General features: G+C 37.3%; 1 protein-coding gene across 1 annotated transcript in view; it reads left to right on the top strand.

The window, feature by feature from the left end:
* Window positions 1-248: 248 nt before the first annotated feature.
* Window positions 249-18,977, top strand: part of LOC148353812 (equilibrative nucleoside transporter 1-like) — a 34,709-nt gene continuing 15,980 nt past the window's right edge. Inside the window, exons 1-5 of the mRNA XM_088351791.1 lie at window positions 249-356; window positions 11,361-11,453; window positions 12,944-13,025; window positions 15,074-15,255; window positions 18,653-18,792. Of these exons, the coding sequence (XP_088207917.1) occupies window positions 11,434-11,453; window positions 12,944-13,025; window positions 15,074-15,255; window positions 18,653-18,792 (424 nt within the window). The 5' untranslated portion in view covers window positions 249-356; window positions 11,361-11,433. The remainder of the gene's footprint in view (window positions 357-11,360; window positions 11,454-12,943; window positions 13,026-15,073; window positions 15,256-18,652; window positions 18,793-18,977) is intronic.

The following is an 18,977-nucleotide window of genomic DNA, read 5'->3' as shown; positions in this document are numbered from 1 at the left end:
AACGCAAAACACATTGTTTTAGTAAGTACTGTGTGAACACTATGCGCATTTTAAAACCTTCCTTTGTTAACACATCTTGCTCGATATTTATTCAGTATTAATCAAGACGATTCCTTTTTAATACCCACAATGACACTTTACATGTGTTTAGTGGTTTTTTTTGTTTTGTTTTTTACATCAGAATGTTGTTACTTTTGTTGGCTTCGTCAGACTTCGTTTATATAGTTAGTACTATTTTTTCCAAGGAGTCCGTAAAGGCAGCGCTGCTCTTGAGCGCCTCCACTCCTTATTGAGGATCAGGACGCACGTGCATTCACGCGAACACAACACAAGAGCCCACGCGGTCCACAGATAAGGTAGGTTAACTGTACTGAATGGTTCACTATCACTCATAATGTTACGCTCAATAAGTCGAGTGTGTTTTGATGCTAAATTTAGGTATCTTTATCCCCGCAAAAGTTGCCCTTTTACACCAAAAAATGGCATGTGGATTCGTTTAAAGTTGCGATTATTTGTCACAATTAAGTCTAGACTGCGTGGACTCATCGTGGGAGTCTAGTGTTGATAACGGACAGCAAAGAGGGCAGCGAGGACGGCAAGGGTAGCGAGAGGTCGACACTTGCAGCCGACACGCTGCCTTTGTCAGCGGAGAATTAAATTTAGCGCCAAGCGACGTGCGTGCTTTGCAACTTGACTATTTGTGCTAGTTTATGCCTTCTGCTTGTGATAACGGACAGGCGCTCTCAAATTGAGCCTTATAAGATTGGCGATTTGGCTGGGCGATCTTTACTTCATCTCTATAAAGCGTTGAAAGTGGCACATGTGGATACCAGCAAAGTGCAGAAACTGATTTTGTTGTTTCCTGAAATGGCCGTGTGGTCAGCATTGATCCCTTTCAATTTTATTGATCATTGCATATTTCTCGTTTTGTTTTAATATTTATAAATCTTAGTACGTGTTTGAAGTTACACTCAAACGCGCTTCAAGTGACAAGTTAGGACAAGTGTGCAACTACTGTGACCCAAAAATAGCAGTTTGAGGAGCATCCTTCCCTGTTTTGAATTGCATCATTTCATAAAATATGGTTTTCAAATCTTATTTTTGGATTCATTTTCCAATCCTGTTGCTGCTACATGTGATCGCTCTATTTTTAATTGCACTATTGTGCTGATTGACTTTAGTCTCCCCAAGCAGTATCCTGTAAATATTTTTGCCTATTTATTGACATTTTTTCTCTTATAATTCTTTATTATGTGTTTGTTGTGGAGTGACACGTATAATCTAGTTGTAAACAATGTTTACTAGGTTGCTATTAATGACAAAGTAAATTCTAATTCTGAGCCCCACTAAAAAATGCCCTAGCAATGTAGTAAAAGCGATGGCCCACCATGCATTTTTTGCAGTGGCCCTGGTCTTTAAAGGGTCAGTGTATATTATTTAGCGCCTTGTAGTGCTAAAAATAAATGAACTGTATTTATTTTCCATAACACGAGCTTCGCCTAAATGGAGCTGACATCTGGGCAAAAAAATAAGAAAAGGATGCTTTTTGTCACTTTGAATCCCTGCTGTTTGTATCATCCTTGACATTTTTAGCACTGTTTTTTTGTTTGCATCACAGAATTCAGCGATCTTCTAGTGGTCAAATAATACACACTGTCCCTTTTACATTATGCGAAAGGATTGACTTGACACGTCCCACCAGAAGGTGTATGCACTCTACTGTAAATCTTTTAAACGTGTGCAAACATGAACATTAGTAATGCTTTCTGTCGATCATTATTCCTCGACTAACAATAAAATGGTTGAGTTGAATAAAACGACAGGTACAGGTCTTGTTTTGGTCATTGATTCAGAATGGTATTATCCTGCGATGGGTGCAAAAGCAGTCTAGTCCTGTACCAAAATGCAGGAATGGCCACCTTTTGAAATATTGAACAGGTTGATTTATCACAAACAACATAGAACTTCAAAGGCTGTATACAGTAAAGTATATAGAGAAGTGGGCAGGTTTTTTTAAAGGCCAAATCCTTAAAACCTTTGCTACAAAGGCCGCCATAGGGCTTACGGGTGGCGCTTTGAAGATTAAAAATATATCGGTTTTAGAATGCTACAAAAATTGTAACTGTAGACAAATGCACAACAGATGTGACTAAAAATCCAAGATTCAAGTATGTGAAAACCAAAACATCTGTTTCCATTTTGTTGATCAATCACATGCGGACTCTTTTTCCATTCTTTTTCTCAGAATTTGGTGTCGGTCATTATTTTCATGTGACTTTTCATGGCAATACAATGGTGTATTGAAGTTTAGGAAAACCTCTCGTGGATTTTAACTTTGCGTGTAGGTCAAAAAGCAGTCACAAGTTCAAATTAAGTTTTGGAATTTGAAAGAGGTGGCTTAACATTCACATTTTGTATCTTACGATTGCTATGGGAATCAAAAAGAACACCACGAGGACAATCCTGAGATGGATTATGATTCCTTCCGGCAAAACCATATCCGAGTCCGCACGCGCGGCTGCTTTTCTTTTGCCTGTGATCACAAATTTGTAACGTAGTACGGTCTGACCTACTAAACATAGGAAATTGCAAAGCAATTACTCACTTACTTACTGACAATCTTGTTGAGCAGGAAGGAACTGGCTAATAAAATCAATCTAATCAGCCTTCATATTTGCTAAGTAAAGGCAAGAGTTGCGGGGAAGGTATCTTGATACAAGTTGCATAAAGAGCAACGCGAGCCCTTTCCTGGCCCGCCGCCACGTCACACGTGCCTGTGCTATTTGTGTTGAGCGTTTTGGACCAGACTGCTGCAAGGGTGAGGAGTCAGAATGGTAGCTTTGTTTTCCCCAGAAAGAACAGCTGATGAGACAGTGGGGGCAGCAGCCCAGCACACTATTTGTTAAAAAAAAATTAAGGTTTATTTATGCCCTGTCAATGGCTGGCTTTATTTACAATGTTAGACTAATTTGCTACGCTAATACTTGTATTCAATATTTCATATACCATATTTATTTATTTATAACGCTCATCTGTGTATATCGTGCCCCCCCACCCAATTATTTATTAAAAATCTGTTTTAAATGTTATTTTCCTTTTTCTCTGCTCAAACTATGCATTTTAAGTGACAAATGTTGAATACGTGCCACCATGCTTAGAAATTATACAATTAAATCTTAAAAGTGCTGACAATCGACAATTCGCAACTGTCTTTCTGTCCTTTCTTGTTCGATAGAACCAGTTAAGCATGTAAGTTTTATATGGATGCTTGCAATCTTTAAATATTCTTGAATTTGAATGTTTGAATTTTGGGGGAAGAGCTTGTAAACGCATGAAATTGCAGTACCGCTCTTTTGTGGCCTTGCTTTGCCATTGCATTTCTTCCCTTATGATTAACTGAGGGTGGTATTAGTTTACATGGCTTTGTCCTGTTATTGGCAAAGCATTTTCCTACGGGTCACGTCCAAGTACATGCTACACCTAAACAGGGCACTATGAAATATATGAAGAGATTTTCTCAACTATATTAACACGTATTGTTTAGATCCACATGTATATTTGCGATTTATTCAAGATATAAACATCATATGTCTTTATAAATGACCATGCAAAGTTAAACATCGTATATATTAAACACAGCTATTTATATGGATCTGCAAAATACATCACTCAAGCCGGATTTCTTCTAATGATAATACCAGAAATATTGAAAAATGGGTTAGAAAGACCTTCAAAAGTGCTTGAATCTGGCCATGGAAAAGGTGTATGAAGCTTGAGAGTACTTGGTCCCTTTATGTTTGCAATGACAATAGATTCTTTAAATTCTATTCATACCTTTACATTTCCACATTTTGGAATTTCATTGGATTTTAAAATCAATATTTATCTGTCTGTTTGTACATTTACATAACTTTTACTATTATTTGTAAACGATCTTGCCCTATTTATTAGGCACACTAGTGTATAAAGCACATCCCTAATCACTTTTTAAAATTGTTTTAACATTTTCACTTTATCAGCTCAAACTAAGTATTGAAAGTGACCATTCCCTCTTTCAAACATGGTGATGGCAACATCATGCTCTGGGGTTTTTTTTTTTTTACCGAAGGGACTGGGAAGGTTAAGATTTTATGTGAAGTTGGGAGGAGCCAAATACAGAGCGATTCTGGCAGAAAATCTGTTGGAGTCTGCAAGTGACCCTAAACCTAAATATCAATTGTGTCTCACATGTTGTTTATTGTTCTTGGCATGGCGAAAGGTTGGTTAGCGCCCCACAATGCGGAGGTCTAGGGTTCAATTCCAGCTATGTAACCTCCCTGTGCCGAGTTTGCATGTTTTCCCAGCGTTGGGTTCCTTCCACAGTCCAAAAACATGCATGTCAGGTTAAATGGCGCGTCCAAATTATCCTTAGGTGTCACTGAGAAATTGAGTTGTCTTTCCCTGTGTGCCCTGCTACTGGCTGGCAAGCAGTCCAGGGGGTCCCCTGTCCACTGCTGCTGATGGCTAGGTTGGGCTCTAGCACCCCCTGCTACCCCTAGCGAGGTTAAGCGGTGCAGAAAATGGCTGGACGGATGTTGTTGGTATTTGGATTTTTTTTACATATATATATATATATATATATATATATATATATATAAAGTTTGAAGCCTGAATTTTGGCAATATGTTAAAAAATTATTTAGGAGGCTGGGGCAATACTTTTGCATAGCACTGTAATTTTTTTCCAGAACAAATTACTTGACAGTCTGAGTCAAACTTTTTTAAAACCAAATGAATTTGGTTCCACCCTATGAATAGTTAACAGACAACTTGACACACTTTTGTTAAAGAAATCCTGTGGCTGCACCTGGCATTTGACTTTTCCACCAAACATGTTCAATTGTAACACAGAACCCCCTTCAAAAAACACACACACAGAGTGTGTATGCATGCGTGTGATAGTAAAGTGATTAGATCAACTCTAGGCTGATTAAAGTTCATCTTTTACCAGTCCAACATTGTTATGACCAACAAACGTTATAAGATCTATCTCAATCTTGTCTCATGGGTAGGAAATGTTTGAAAGGCTTCGAAATGGGCAATGGCCATTGAAGACAAATCTGCAGGAAAATCTTATTGGGGAGGAAGTAAAAAACAAAAATGTAGGATGAAAGGTTTTTTTTTGTGTGCGTGTGTGTTGAGGAAGAATTTGATCGTGGTTGGAGCCAAGTCTCCTTTCAGTAGATTTTTCTTTTACGCCATCACCGTCTTCTTCTAATGTTTGTCAAAACGGGATGCCTTTTTTGGGCAATGCTTTTGATTGGGTTAGTAAACTTTGTCATTTCCAAATACACTTAAAATCCCCATTACAGCTTCGCTTGAACAATTAGTGGAAATGGCTAATTGAAGCGATGACTGTTTTACTCTGGAGCCCAGCCTAGAGAAAGAAAAGAGGGACTTGATGCTTTTAGAGGATCCACATACAAGAAAGGCGTGAGACTGATAATGTACTTAGTGGAAGCGTACACAGGGAAAAAAAAAACATTTTTCATCAAAGTGATGAGTGGTTTAGGTGTTGGATGATTCATAATGCGGTTAACGGTACATGTATCTCTTCACAGCTAGGATTGGAGAACTACACTTTATGATATGTCTTGGGCTTGTACATCCCTCTCCAGGCTTTTTTTTTTTTTTTTTTTTTTTTGAGTAGGGGTTAAGAAATTAGTTTTAGCTTTAAACCTGTCATATTGGCATCAACAAGCCCCTACTAAACTTTTTTTAGATTTGCAGAGATCCTATTTTTGCTAGGCCTGGGTGATGAACGATAACGTTAATTATCGTCAGATAGTCTTTGTCACAATAAATACCAAAACGTTCGATTAAAGTCAATAATTTAAACTAAGGTCCTAATGCGATGAATGAACGCAAGCTCCAAACTAACATTCAGGAGTAGAAGAAGGTTACGAGGATCAGCCAATCATTTCGCAGGAATAGTGGAACAGCACATCACACAGTTAAAGCAAAAAGGTCTGCAATCCGGTGAAAATGACCAATAAAGAGATGAAGGATAACACCAGGCATACCCACTAAAATCTGCTGAACGAGTCGAAACAGGAGAAGTACTCATTTTAGTAGTTTGGGGGTATTTTGGCTACTTATGAGTTGGCAGAGGGGTTAAAACATTGTAGGGTTTAACTGTGGCTCAGGTGAATCAATCCTGTTGTGGGCATTTGTACTCACTGGCTTTTTAGTAGGGTCATAAGAAAATGTCAATACCATTAAGACTACAGGCTTTGAAAGTGAAGCTGACCTTTAGTGAAACTATTGTTTGATTGTGAACTGTTGAAGAAGACACAATTGTATTGTTGGTCTTATTTCGAACATTTTCCTCATCAACCGATAGATTTGTCTCCTCTTTAGTAATTTGATCATTATCCACTGGTGCTCTGATGCCAACTATACAAATCCCAAGTGTGTGTTCTGCATTTCAACAACAAGGAGAGTGATGCCAGCTGGCCAGCATTTTGCAACATGTCTGCCCAGAAGAGCGCAGTTCAAAGGATGCTAGGACATGTTGTCACGTTATGTTGCTGGTAAAAAAAAATGTGGCCCACAATCATGAAGGACTAAACTACAACATGATAGCTTTGTTTAGTCGACGGCGGCCTGAGTCGCATAGTGGTGGGATTAGTTCAAACCTAGCATTTAACAAGTGTTGTAGAAGAGCTGTCTTCACATTAACACCTTTCTTTAGAAGTAACCAATTGAAACTCAATTTTCCCTGCTATTTTTTGAATGCCAGAAGATATTATTGCTTGATAGTTTCAAAACCACAGTTCTTCTGTTACTGGTATGTGGTACTTGTAGTTTTGCTTTTAAAGGAAATGTTTGGATTTAGGCGCTAAAGTCATTGAACACAGATTGTTCCTAAACGTCGTCATTGTACCAACGCACCCTAACAAAATATTTCTTCATTTGGCTCTCAGATCAGTCAAAAAAGAAAGGAGCATTTAGTTCCTGATGATAAAATTTAAATTCATACACTCCAGAAGCTGTTTATTCTTCAGTGTTCTCGTTTGCCCGCATCCCTGCGTCCTAGACGCATTGTTTTTGCTGGGGATGCATTGTGTCAAATCACCGTGCGTCCCCGGGACGCAACTTTTTTGACACCAAATTGTCATTATTATCCAATTACTTTTTTTTTTTTCAACAAAGATTTACCGCACTCCAAACTTTTCGTCAGGCAGATCCGCCACTGTTGTTTTGGTCTCGCGCCGATCTTGGCAAACGAGATCTCGTTGCTCCGAGATGACGTCATTGTTTTGGTGGTTGTCGAGTGAAAGAGAAGTATGCCTCCGAAAAAACAGTTGGTATCAGGTGCAAATCAACAAAAAATTGGTAATTTCTTCAGTGTCGGTAATAAGTCAAAACGTAATACAGAAAGTGGTAACAACGGCAATAATTCCGGCACGAAAAAACTGCGGAGAAATTCTTCAGAAGACCGCGAAGGCAAGGAAAACACGTATTTTGAAGCGAACGATTCGACAAAAGATAATAAATAAAAGAATACTCCGAGCAAGAAAAGGACTTTTCTGCCAAAATGGACTCGATTATATTCCTGGTTATGCTATGAGGAGGATGTTAATGTAGTCTACATGTTCTGTGATGCGTGCACCCAGCGTAACAAAAAAACGGGATTGCATAAATTATTTCGCAATACGAACTTTCAGAAAAGCACATTGGATCGGCACAACGACAATGAAAACCATTAGCTATGGAAATTCCGTTGCTGCAATTGGACCTTGAGAAGGCATTACAACTGTGGCGGGACAGAAAACCACAAAGAATATATGAACTGAAAAATCTGAAGTGATTAAAACTGCATGAATATATAGATTAATATTTCAGCAATATTATTTTGTATAATGTACAATATTTTTGTGAACTGAAAAATCTGAAGTGATAACTGCTTTGTATTACTAATTAAGTGTGATGATTAAAACTGACTGAATATATTAAATATATATATATATATATATATATATATATATATATATATATATATATTTATTTATTTATTTATTTATATATTTGTCGCCGATTTACAATTTCAAACTCGATAACACTAAATTTTGGGGACCCATTGATCTCTGTTGGGACCCATAGATTTTTGAGCACGCAAGTCCGCGGGACCCATCACTTTTCAGCGGTAAAATGAACACTGTTCTTGTGTCCAATGCAAAAACAAGCTAAATTGTATTTGCAATTAAAGTGTAGTCAAATATTTTCTCTGGAAGAGTCAACATGGCATTTTAATGGCTGATTATTTTCCTGTCATTTTAAATAGCATTCTGCCAAACTATTTACCCTCATTCTGTCATTTTATCAGGGTTGGGTAGGGTTACTTTAACTAGATTACTTTCAATTACTTTTGGATTACTCCAATACCAAATATGCTAATAAAAGACAAAAGAAACTAAATATGGATAACATTATGACTCACAACACGTGGTAAGTTTTCTCTCCTGGCTTTGATCTCTTTGATCTCCGGCATAACATAAAATGCGACAGAAACAAAATGAAAATAAATCCAAACAGCTTGCCAACATCATTTTTGCCATTCCATGTGTTCCGTTACTCCCCAAGCCTGCACAAAATTTAGTAATTTCATTCATATTTAGTTGAAACAAAACTTGACCTTCTTGCATATAATATATTCACAGAATTGGAAAGTATCTTTTTTTTCCAGATGTAAACATTGTAGGGAATATTCACATAGATGATGTAATACGTTTCCCACGTATTCCAATATTGTGTGGGAATTTGGGGCTGACGATTTCCATCTTAGCAGGATCAGACGACCTGCTAGTAAGTGTAAAAAGGTTCTGATGTCTTGTATGGTTTTGGGTTGTTTTAGTATTTAAGGATGTTGCAAATATTGCTATCATACAGTCTGGTTTAACAGCTGAGCTAAATACTTTTGAAATCGTTTGGAAGTTCCCCTCCCAGAAATGATGTAGGGATGGACATGACCTCGACATGACCAGAACATGTGCGTGTAGTTGGCTGGAGGTCGAATGCATTTTTTGAGTTAACATTCTTCAATATTTTTGACATGTCATGTTTTAGTCCAATGAGCCCCGTGCACAGTTTTAGTCTGAATCAGACCATGTCGCTCACATATTGAGAGGTATTCTCAACACAGCTTCCCAGAGTAATCGTTTTTTTTTTGTGCAATGCGACATTAATGCAGTGGCTTTTTGTTTATACTTGTGCTTCTACACCAATGTCTCCACCGACTTATAAAACACAATGTATTTGAAAGAGGACTCACATAGTTCGTTTTTCCGAGTGAGGAGAAAGTGGAGGGCACCTTGAACGAAGTGACGCATCAGCGTGAAATGAGCTGCTTAATGGAGGAGGAAATCGAATAGCAAGGCGGTGTGAAAAAATGACAGTGTGGAAGCGAACTCCAATCTGACATCACTTAAATGTCCCGGCCTTGTACGGGGAACTTGAATTCCTTGAAAATGTTTGCATTTTAATGTTTGGAAAGTGCTTGAATTTTGAGACAAGTGTTTGTTAATGCTTGAAATTTTTCAAGTCTTCCTAAAAATTACGCTGACGGTGTTGCCTTGGATGTTGTTGTTTTGTGCATGTTAACAGACCACTTGATGACCTATCCGCAAATCATATACACACACGCACACATGTAGACAGTCACACAAACACTGTTTCATTGCCTACTTGGTCCAGTAGAAAGATCCTGAATGTGCTGCTCCAACAGCAAAGTATGGCTGACCATCCAAACGTTTTGCCTTAAAAATGGACCACAAGGGCTTGATCTCTGGATCAGTGCTCCCAATGATTATGATGATTATTTTGTTATATCAACCCTCCTTTTTTGTCATTAAAAACACATTGTTAAATAAAAGGATTATTTTGAAACATTGGACAGGGCAATCTACCTCATTTGTCACCAACGTTGCACTGAATATGATTTCAAATACATTTTCAGAAGATGCATTGCCAGAAAAAATGGGTTTGGTCTGAGTAAATTGAGTCCTTTAAGACATTAGGAGGGCACTCCCAAGGACCTTAAATTAATTGTTCAGATTAATTTTCAGGGTTTATGCAGGTGCTTGGAATCCTTGAATTTCAATGTTGTGTTTTTAGGGATTGAAAAATGCTTGAATATTTGGTGAAGTGCTTGTAAATGCTTGACATTGTTGGTGTGTTTCCCAACAAGCCTTCTTAAAAATATGCCAACACTGCTCTATGGTGGCTTTGCTTTGCCATTGCATTTCTTTAATCATGGTGAACGACAGCTAGCATTAGTTTGTATGGCATTGTCCTACGAAACGGCGCTCCGCCCTAGAGGAAAAGTATATGCTTCACCTAAACTATGAAATTTTTATTAGTGCAAGGATTATGTATCAATTATGGACATTTGTCATGGCCCATGCAAATAATTAAAGTAGCGTTTCCCAGTGGTAAATTGTAATAGGAAGAACTATCTTCAACTGAACATAAACCACATATTACTGTAATTTTACTCAACATTTGATCAATTTTAAAACAACTACCTTGATACTGAACACTCGGCTCTAACAATCTAATCTGTTGTACAACATTTACAAATGAACATTGTCGATATGAGGAGAGATTTGTCTCAAAAATATTTACTCACTTATTGTTTAGATCCACAAATATATTTACTCAAGACTTAAAAATCATACGTCTTGATAAATGCACACGCAAGAATCAAAATTGCATATGTAAAAAGCAGCTATGTTTTTGGATCTGCAAAATGCACAATTCATACCGGATTTTTTCCTTTAATGGGACTGGAGAAATTAGAAGATTGGCTTTGAAAGTCTTTAAAAAGTGCTTACATTTGGCCGTGAAAAAGTTGTACGGACCCTAAATGTCTGTGGCAATCTCCTGCCAGAACTTTGAAAAGAGTCATGAGGATTTCGGTTGAAGGAGGGGTTGTGGGAGGCATTGAAGACGAGAGGGTGTGTCCAAGAAAAAAGTGACAGTGGATCACTTTTGGAGTAAAGCACTCTTTACTGTGTGCACTGCACTGTAAATGACCTCCTGCTTTGTTTTGTGGCTATACATGAGGATTTAATTTCGATTCTTTAGAGACGAATCGTTGGGATTCTACTCTTGCTGTCCTGTAAGTTTTCTCATATTTCTTTGTGTTTCAATGTTTAACCCATCGAAAAACATAGTGTTTGTTATTTGCACATCCAATTTGAACTTTGACCTGTTGTCTAGCACAAATATTAACATTTTATGTGCAGGCGCGCATCTCTGGCGGCCGATGATAACTGTTTACGTTTGCTGCCGAACGTTAATGTTATCTTTGTTTTTCAGAGCCGTGGTTCCACCTTGATCAAAACCCCATCGAGGCTGTCTGTGCGAAGCAAAACAAATAAGTGTGATCACCATGAGCCCACCGAGAGACAAGTACGTCTTAAGCTTCAATTTTTCTAATAACCCACTAACCTCTTCAAATTGGGTTATGACATTTATTTATATGTTTAAACATAAAAATCTAAATAAATTGTCTTTATTGTCAAAATTGTAAAAAAATTGCAAGCAACAAGATTCCATGGTAAACATGTCATAAAGACTTTAAAAGAGAAGATAAGTCTATTAAGATAAAAGACGGGAAAAATATTTTACAAAGTGGCGCTTAGAGACTGGATTAAGTTATAATAGTGCAATGAGAAGAAAGTGCAATAGTAAAAAAACATAGTAAAAACAAAAGATTGGTTGTGGTTTGAAAACAGTACAGTAAAATGTAGCAAAAAGAAATAAAATAAGCCATTACTCTCTAACAAATATGTTATAACCGGTAGAATCCACATCAAAGTCAGCTTTGTTAAATTTTGACTTTGACTATGATATAGATACCAAAAGGTCATTAAATGAAAAAAAAAGTTGTCCTTGATAATGTCTGCTATTTTGTTACATTTCAAACAGTTACATTATTTGGGAAGGTAGTTGAATACTTGATGAGGTAAATATAACAGGGGTAAAATAAATCAATTGGTCAAATAAAATATAAAACGTAAAACATAAAATAATATGCAGTTACGGTCTCCTATCCATTAAAGAACAGTACTTAATATTTGACCTAGATGTCGCTGTCTTGTGGAGTGCTACCAAAAAAGAGTGTTACAATGTACAAGGAAGAACACAAACTTTGAACGTTCTAAGTGACCAAACCTCACCGTTTTTCTTTTCATTTTTTTGCCCAGCCTTTTGGGAGTTTTTTGTTGTTTGGGGTACACCTAGCATCTATATGGCTGACAATTAGTTCAGCCCACTCTAGGTGAAGCTCATGGTATTTAAAATAAATACAAATTTCTCAACCTACGAGTGTTGGAAAAAAAAATGCACATTTATTTGATAGTTTATGTATTTTCTCCTATTATTATTAAAATGTATTTTTTTCTAATGATTTTTTATTTAATTTTTTAAACCACTCATGACTTACGGAATTCTTAACCGCCTGTGTTGGGCAAGTACAGCCTGGTGGCACCCATCCCTCTCCAGGATGTTTTTATTTCAGGGGGTGCGGGGGGCATTGGTTCTTTTTCCCCCAAATTAAACAGATCGTACTGGTTTGCATGGATACCAGTAGCAGGAAAAGCCTCCTGATCTGCCTTGCATACAGCACATTGATCACCTGGTTGCTGTTTTTTAGTTTTCTCCAGTGATTTTATTCTGAAATTTTGAGTATCAATGTGTACAATAAACACAAGCGCTAAATAATACAAAATGTCCTGTTATTACTAGAGAAATTAGGTGCAAAATATTCTGAGCAGCAGCTTTAAACGTTTAGATCATTTTGATGGTATTTTCCCCCTTTAAATCAACAAAAAGAATGAAATAAGTATAAGCTGGCACAAAATGTGATAACGATTTATGACTGTGTCTGTCTTCGTCAGGTACAATGCAGTGTGGCTCATTTTTTTCATCCTGGGCTTGGGAACACTTCTGCCATGGAACTTCTTTATGACTGCCACCATGGTATGACCAAAGCCTCACTTACACGCTTGCACACATATACACTTGTTGGTAAAAAAAAGGATCGGAAGGGTTGGACCGGAAATGTTAAAAATAAATTTAAAAACAAAACAAAAGAGACTAGTCATTAGGGCTTTTTGTTACAATTGTGTTGAAAAATGAGTATTGTTATATTTTGTATTTTTTTTTACAGCCAAGGTTTTTGATCCCAAAAAACTCCATAATTTTAATGTGAAATGCTGAGTATTAAAATTAGGCTCTATGTTAAATTTTGTATTGTTCATATTTTCATTTTTTGTCATTTTAAAACAGGTAAAAATATCAAAAGCTATTAAAGTCGGAATCAACAGAACCATCTATATAAAACTTAAATCAACTATTACATTTTTCATTAATGTTTTATCGTTTATAACAAGAAGTTTATCAAGTATAATAATTAATTAGTTGAGTATTCTTATATTTTGTAAACTTTTTCCAGTCCATGTTTTTGATGACAAAATCACAACTTTTATGCAAAGTATTGATCATTAAAATTCTATTTTAGGTAGAATATACTATACTAAACTTTTTATAGTTCACATTTTCATATTTTGTTTATTTAAAGTGACTACATGTCCAAAGCTGACATTTAAACAAAAAATAACAGAACCATTTTGAAAAATTCATATAACTATTTAATTTTTCACTAATGCTTAGAATAGAATAGAATAAAATATACCTTTTATTGACATTGTTACAAAATGGGTTGGACATATTGTGACAACGAAATTGGACGTGGGATTCCAGTATCACATTTAACAGTGAGGATTAAAGAAAACAAAGAAGATAAAGGAACAGAGAAGATAAGGTTATAATTTACACAATATAAAGGAACAAAGAAGATAAAGGTTATAATTTACACAATATTTACAAAAGAAATGTGGGCATGTAGGATGTTACATACAGTTTTGGGATCGTATTAGTGCAATATTCATTAGTGCAAAAATAGTCAACATTGTGCAAAGCATAAGCATGAATACAATTTTACCTCTGTATGAGGTAGTGTGTTTGCAAGAGTTTGTTTTAGGCTTGTATAACAAGTACAATAGTCAGTTTGTTAATATAGAGTATTATGATTTGTAAAATTTTTTAGTCATGGTTTTTGATGACATGAAAACACAATTTTTATGTAAAATATTGAGCATGAAATTATATTTTAGGTAAAATACACCACACTAAAATGTGTAGGTTTCACATTTTCATTTTCGCAATTTTCAAAATGTCTAAATGTCAAAAGCTGTTTAATAAAAAACATTAAATCTAACCATTTGAAGTATTGTGTGGATTAAAAGGCGCACCCGAAAATTGAAACCGCGCCCTACATACTGCAAAATACTGGTGGATAATATTTGAAATGCATACAATATTTATCTGTGTGCATTATTACTACGAGATTTTATGCTTTACTGCGGTATTTGCAATGCTTGATCAGTCAAAATTGTTGCTGAACAAAATCTCAAAACATTGTATACAATGGGAATGTAACCCAGGTTGTAGGGGGAAACCTAATGACTAGACCACCAGTGGTACAGAGAACATATAACTATCTCATTATCACACTGTTTTTACTCTCGGTTCCAAAATGGAAAAAACAGCTAGTCATCCTGAAAGATATAAATAAACTCAAAAAAGCATGACGAGGGCAGAAACTTTTGGGTGTAACTGATGATTAATCATTGCACTCATATTACTCTCAATGTATAAAATGTGCAGCAGTTATCCACATATATGGTACCCCTTACTATAGTTTCAGTGCGCCTTTTATATATGAAATTTTTTTGACAAGCCTTTTTTATGGGTGTGCTCTTTATAGTGTGGGAAAATTTGCTAATTCTTCACAAATGTTTAGGCGTGTATAACAATAAGTTTATCAATTATTATTATCCCAGTAATGCTCACTGTTAGGTACACATTATCTATCAGAAGATTTTCGTTGTCAAACATTTTATATTAGCAGCCATTCGCCCACCTACGTTTTTCTTTACCTAACAAAAATTACACTTTGGTGCTAGTATTTTACCAGCAGGCTGAGAGACACGTCAATCGAGGACTCCACCAATGGAACGGCCAACATCTCTCTGGACGACGGCGACAACCGCAACGTCCTGGAGTCCAAGTTTAACAACGTGATGACTTTGTGTGCCATGGTGCCTTTGCTTGTCTTTACCTGTCTCAACTCCTTCATCCACCAGAGGTAGTTGTCCAATCCGACATGCTAACTTAGTGTGGCGTACGCATTTCTCAGTTTGGTAAAAGGAACCGTTTTTACATAAATCAACACATAACTCATTCAGTGCCATGACATATTGCGATGCGTTGTCACTGAGTACCAAATTGTAAAAATAGGTGTTTTGTTTTAGTTTTTTTTAAATTAAATAACAAAACATTCTAAAGCGTTTGGCGCAGCTCATCAGTAAGTATCAAGCTTCTGGGAATGATTCAACATGAAAAATAGCATCAGATGGCAGAAGTGGCTTTGCTTCGTTCATTGTCCACATGTCAAGGAAGCCCCTGCTTTCTTGTGGTGCTTTATGTTTCTTCATGCAAATGAGTTTGTCGGCAGCCCATATGCCTTGTAGGTGCAATGAAGCGGCGTGCTGAAAAAAGGTATAAGTACAGACATTCAAGCTTTTTTCTTTCTAACAAAAAGTCCCTTCAGATTTGTCAGGTCAGAGAGGGATGACGTTTTGTGCACGTTCGCAATCACTATGAAGACCACGTCACCGGTCGGTGAAGACTTCTTGCAAAGTTTCTGCATCGTTCATGCTTAAGTACAGTGTTCGTGCAATGAAACAAATGCAAAAAACAAAAGTTGTAGTTCTGCTTGAAATGCATCTTTTCACAAAGAGTAACTAGCATATAAAAAGAAAAGAAAGGATCATTTGCTGCCACCTACTGATATTGATGAACGTTAGACACTTGACTGATCACTGAAAGAAAGCAATGGCATTTTTTTTTTTTTTTTTTTAATTTTTTGTTTTTAAAGATAAAATTGGGTTATGTGCTACAGCAGGGGTGTCAAACTCATTTTAACTCGGGGGCCACACGATAGAACATTCTGTCGGGGGCCCGACTAGTAGATTAAAGAGAGATAAAGAAATAAGAAAAAGAGGGAGGGAAAAGGAGAGAGGGCATGACAAAGAAAGAAAAAGAGAGGGAGAGAGCGTGAGAAGCAAAAGATAAAAAGTCGTGAGAGAGGGGGAAAGAAAGGGAGAGGAAGAAAGAAATCCAAAGAGAAATAGAATGACAGAAGGTGAGAAAAGAGAAAAGAAAGCACAAATGGTATGAAGAGAGAAAGGGAAAAAAGAGGTTAAAAGACACTGAGAGAAAGAGACAAAGAGCAACAAAGGAAAAGAGAAAGTGAAAGAGACAGAGTGGGAGAAAAGGGGTGGAAGAGAGGGAGAGTTAGAGTGAGAGAGAGAGAGAGAGAGAGAGAGAGAGAGAGAGAGAGAGAGAGAGAGAAATAAATGCAAGTACAGTGTCTGTGACAGGCACCTGGCTTTGGCAACATCAAGTTGACATATTTCAACCTGCAGCTCGTTTTTCTCTTGCGCTTCTCTGAGTGTTGTCTCGCGGGCCACGTTCAATCCCTTAGCAGGCCTGATCTGGCCCGCGGGCCGCCTGTTTGACACCTGTGGCCTACGGCATACTAGTGTTGAACATCTCTGGTATTGATAATTAATTAAATACAGTTTTATTGTATTTTATTGATCAGTATGTTTATCGAGAGAATTTTTGATATTTTTTTGAAAAACGTGTCGTAATGGGAATTTAAAAAAAATTCAACATGTTTGTGAATGTAACTTAATTTCGCAATGGGAATTTTTTTTCTATATTCGGTTTTCTAAATTATAAATCGTGGAAGAAAACAATGTGTGCTCGTTTATATACACATGTCTTTGAAGAGTAAAGCAAGTATGGAGAAGGATTGCTGTACATTTTACATATAGAACAACATAAATTAAAATATGACAAACAACTTATCTAGGGCACGGCGGCGCAGTGGTTAGCGCGTGTGCGGCACAGTTCATGTCATGGGAACCTCCTGCGTGGGTTCAAATCCAGCTCCAGACTTCCTGTGCGGCGTTTGTATGTTCTCCCCGTGCTTGCGTGGGTTTCCTCCGGGCACTCCGGTATCCTCCCACATTCCAAAAACATGCATTTCAGGTGAATTGGCCGGTCCAAATTGTCCCTAGGTGTGAATGAGCGAGTGAGTTGTCTGTCCCCGTGTACCCTGCGATTGGCTGGCAACCAGTTCAGGGTGTACCCTGCCCACTGCCCGATGATTGCTGGGATGGGCTCCAGCACCCCCGCCACCCTACTGAGGATAAGCGGTGCGGCTAATGAGATGAGAACTTATCTAGGGTCATTTACCCTATCAGAATATTTCATCTTTATTTCCTATATGGGTTATAAAAAATAGTTGACTAAATATCAAGAAACAAACCTCAAGGTTTCTTCATTTTCCTCATGTTGAGGTTTTTTTTTGAGTTTTTCCTTGTCCTGGTGTAGGTTCTAGATCAGGTGATGGTGTGTACTAATAATCTGTGGTCTGTGCAGCCCTTTGAGACTCGGTGATTAAGGGTGTCACAAATAAACAGGAATTGACTTAAAAATCAAGAATTGCATTGAAGGCCAAAATAAATAACAGAAATAGCAAATCCAAGAAACGTAGAAAAAAATGACATCCAACCTAACATTTCTATTTTAACCATTTGCATCTATGTAGATGAGGACTTCACATTGACCGTTTTTTCTTTTTAAACCGTTTATGGTCAAGTCACATTTTTCTATATAGCCCTTAAACAGGGTCTCAATGGGTTGCACAAACCCACAGTTGAGGTAGTTATAGCATCCCCTCATCTCAAATATACAGGAAAAAAAAACTCAACAAGTAAGAAGAAAAATGAGAAACCACACAAGGGGTAATCTCCCTACCTGAGTAACTTGGCTCCAATGGATGTTGAGTGGGCACCAATAGACAATACATGTTCAAAAATTGGTAGAGCTATGGGTTAGACAATGTATGTAGACCAGGGGTCTCCAAATTGGTGCTTACGGGCACCAGAGTGTCCCCTAAGGACAGCTGAGGTGCCCTCGGACCTGTTCTAAAAATCGCTCACGAGTGCTGGTTCACTCGGATTTTCTTGTAAAATGATTTTATTAGTTGTTGACAAAGCTTATTTAACACTTCTTCCAATTAACCAGGTAATAACATAGTGACAACATAGTCATAACATGATGTGTTGTTATATTAGAACTGGGTGCACTTCGAGCTGAGAGTAGCTTGACACTTGAAAACATGTTGGAGATCCCTAATATAGACTATTTTCACTGTTTTCTTTGAGTTGATACTTTATCTTGATTGTTTGGGGTTTGTTATCCTGTTCAAGGCTCTCTTTACTCAAACTTGCCTTCTTCCCGTTTCTATAGGTGAAGTGATGCATGGAATGTTTTCTTTAATATTCTTTGGATTATGAGATATTTGCTTCTTCCTGTACAAACCCAGTATTGTAGTCCGTTTTCACAGTCCCTCTACTTCACACAAGGGAAATCGCCTAACATTTAAATGTTGCTGTTTCTCTCTTTAGAATTCCCCAGAAACTGCGCATTTCTGGCAGCCTAGTAGTTATCCTGGTAGTGTTCCTGCTGACTGCTCTGCTGGTCAAGGTGGACGTGGCCCCTCTGCCTTTCTTTACCCTCACCATGATCAAAATCATCTTCATAAACTGTGAGTCCCTCAGCCTGTCAAGTTAGAGTTGAAATTCATTTTCTCACCAGAGAAGCATGTGTGAGATGTAAAGCTCTCATGTTAAAAATGTTGGCGTGATTAACACAGTGCAGGGGTTGGAAACCTATGGCCCCCAATTGCACACTGCTCGCACATTCTCAGCGCGCAAGAAAATCTAGCCAGCG

Source organism: Urocampus carinirostris, chromosome 13, assembly GCF_059441175.1.
Source record: "Urocampus carinirostris isolate Australia breed hairy pipefish chromosome 13, RoL_Ucar_1.0, whole genome shotgun sequence".
NCBI classification, from domain to species: domain Eukaryota; kingdom Metazoa; phylum Chordata; class Actinopteri; order Syngnathiformes; family Syngnathidae; genus Urocampus; species Urocampus carinirostris.
Note: the sequence above shows the minus strand (reverse complement) of the source record. Positions and strands in the feature narration are given on the sequence as shown.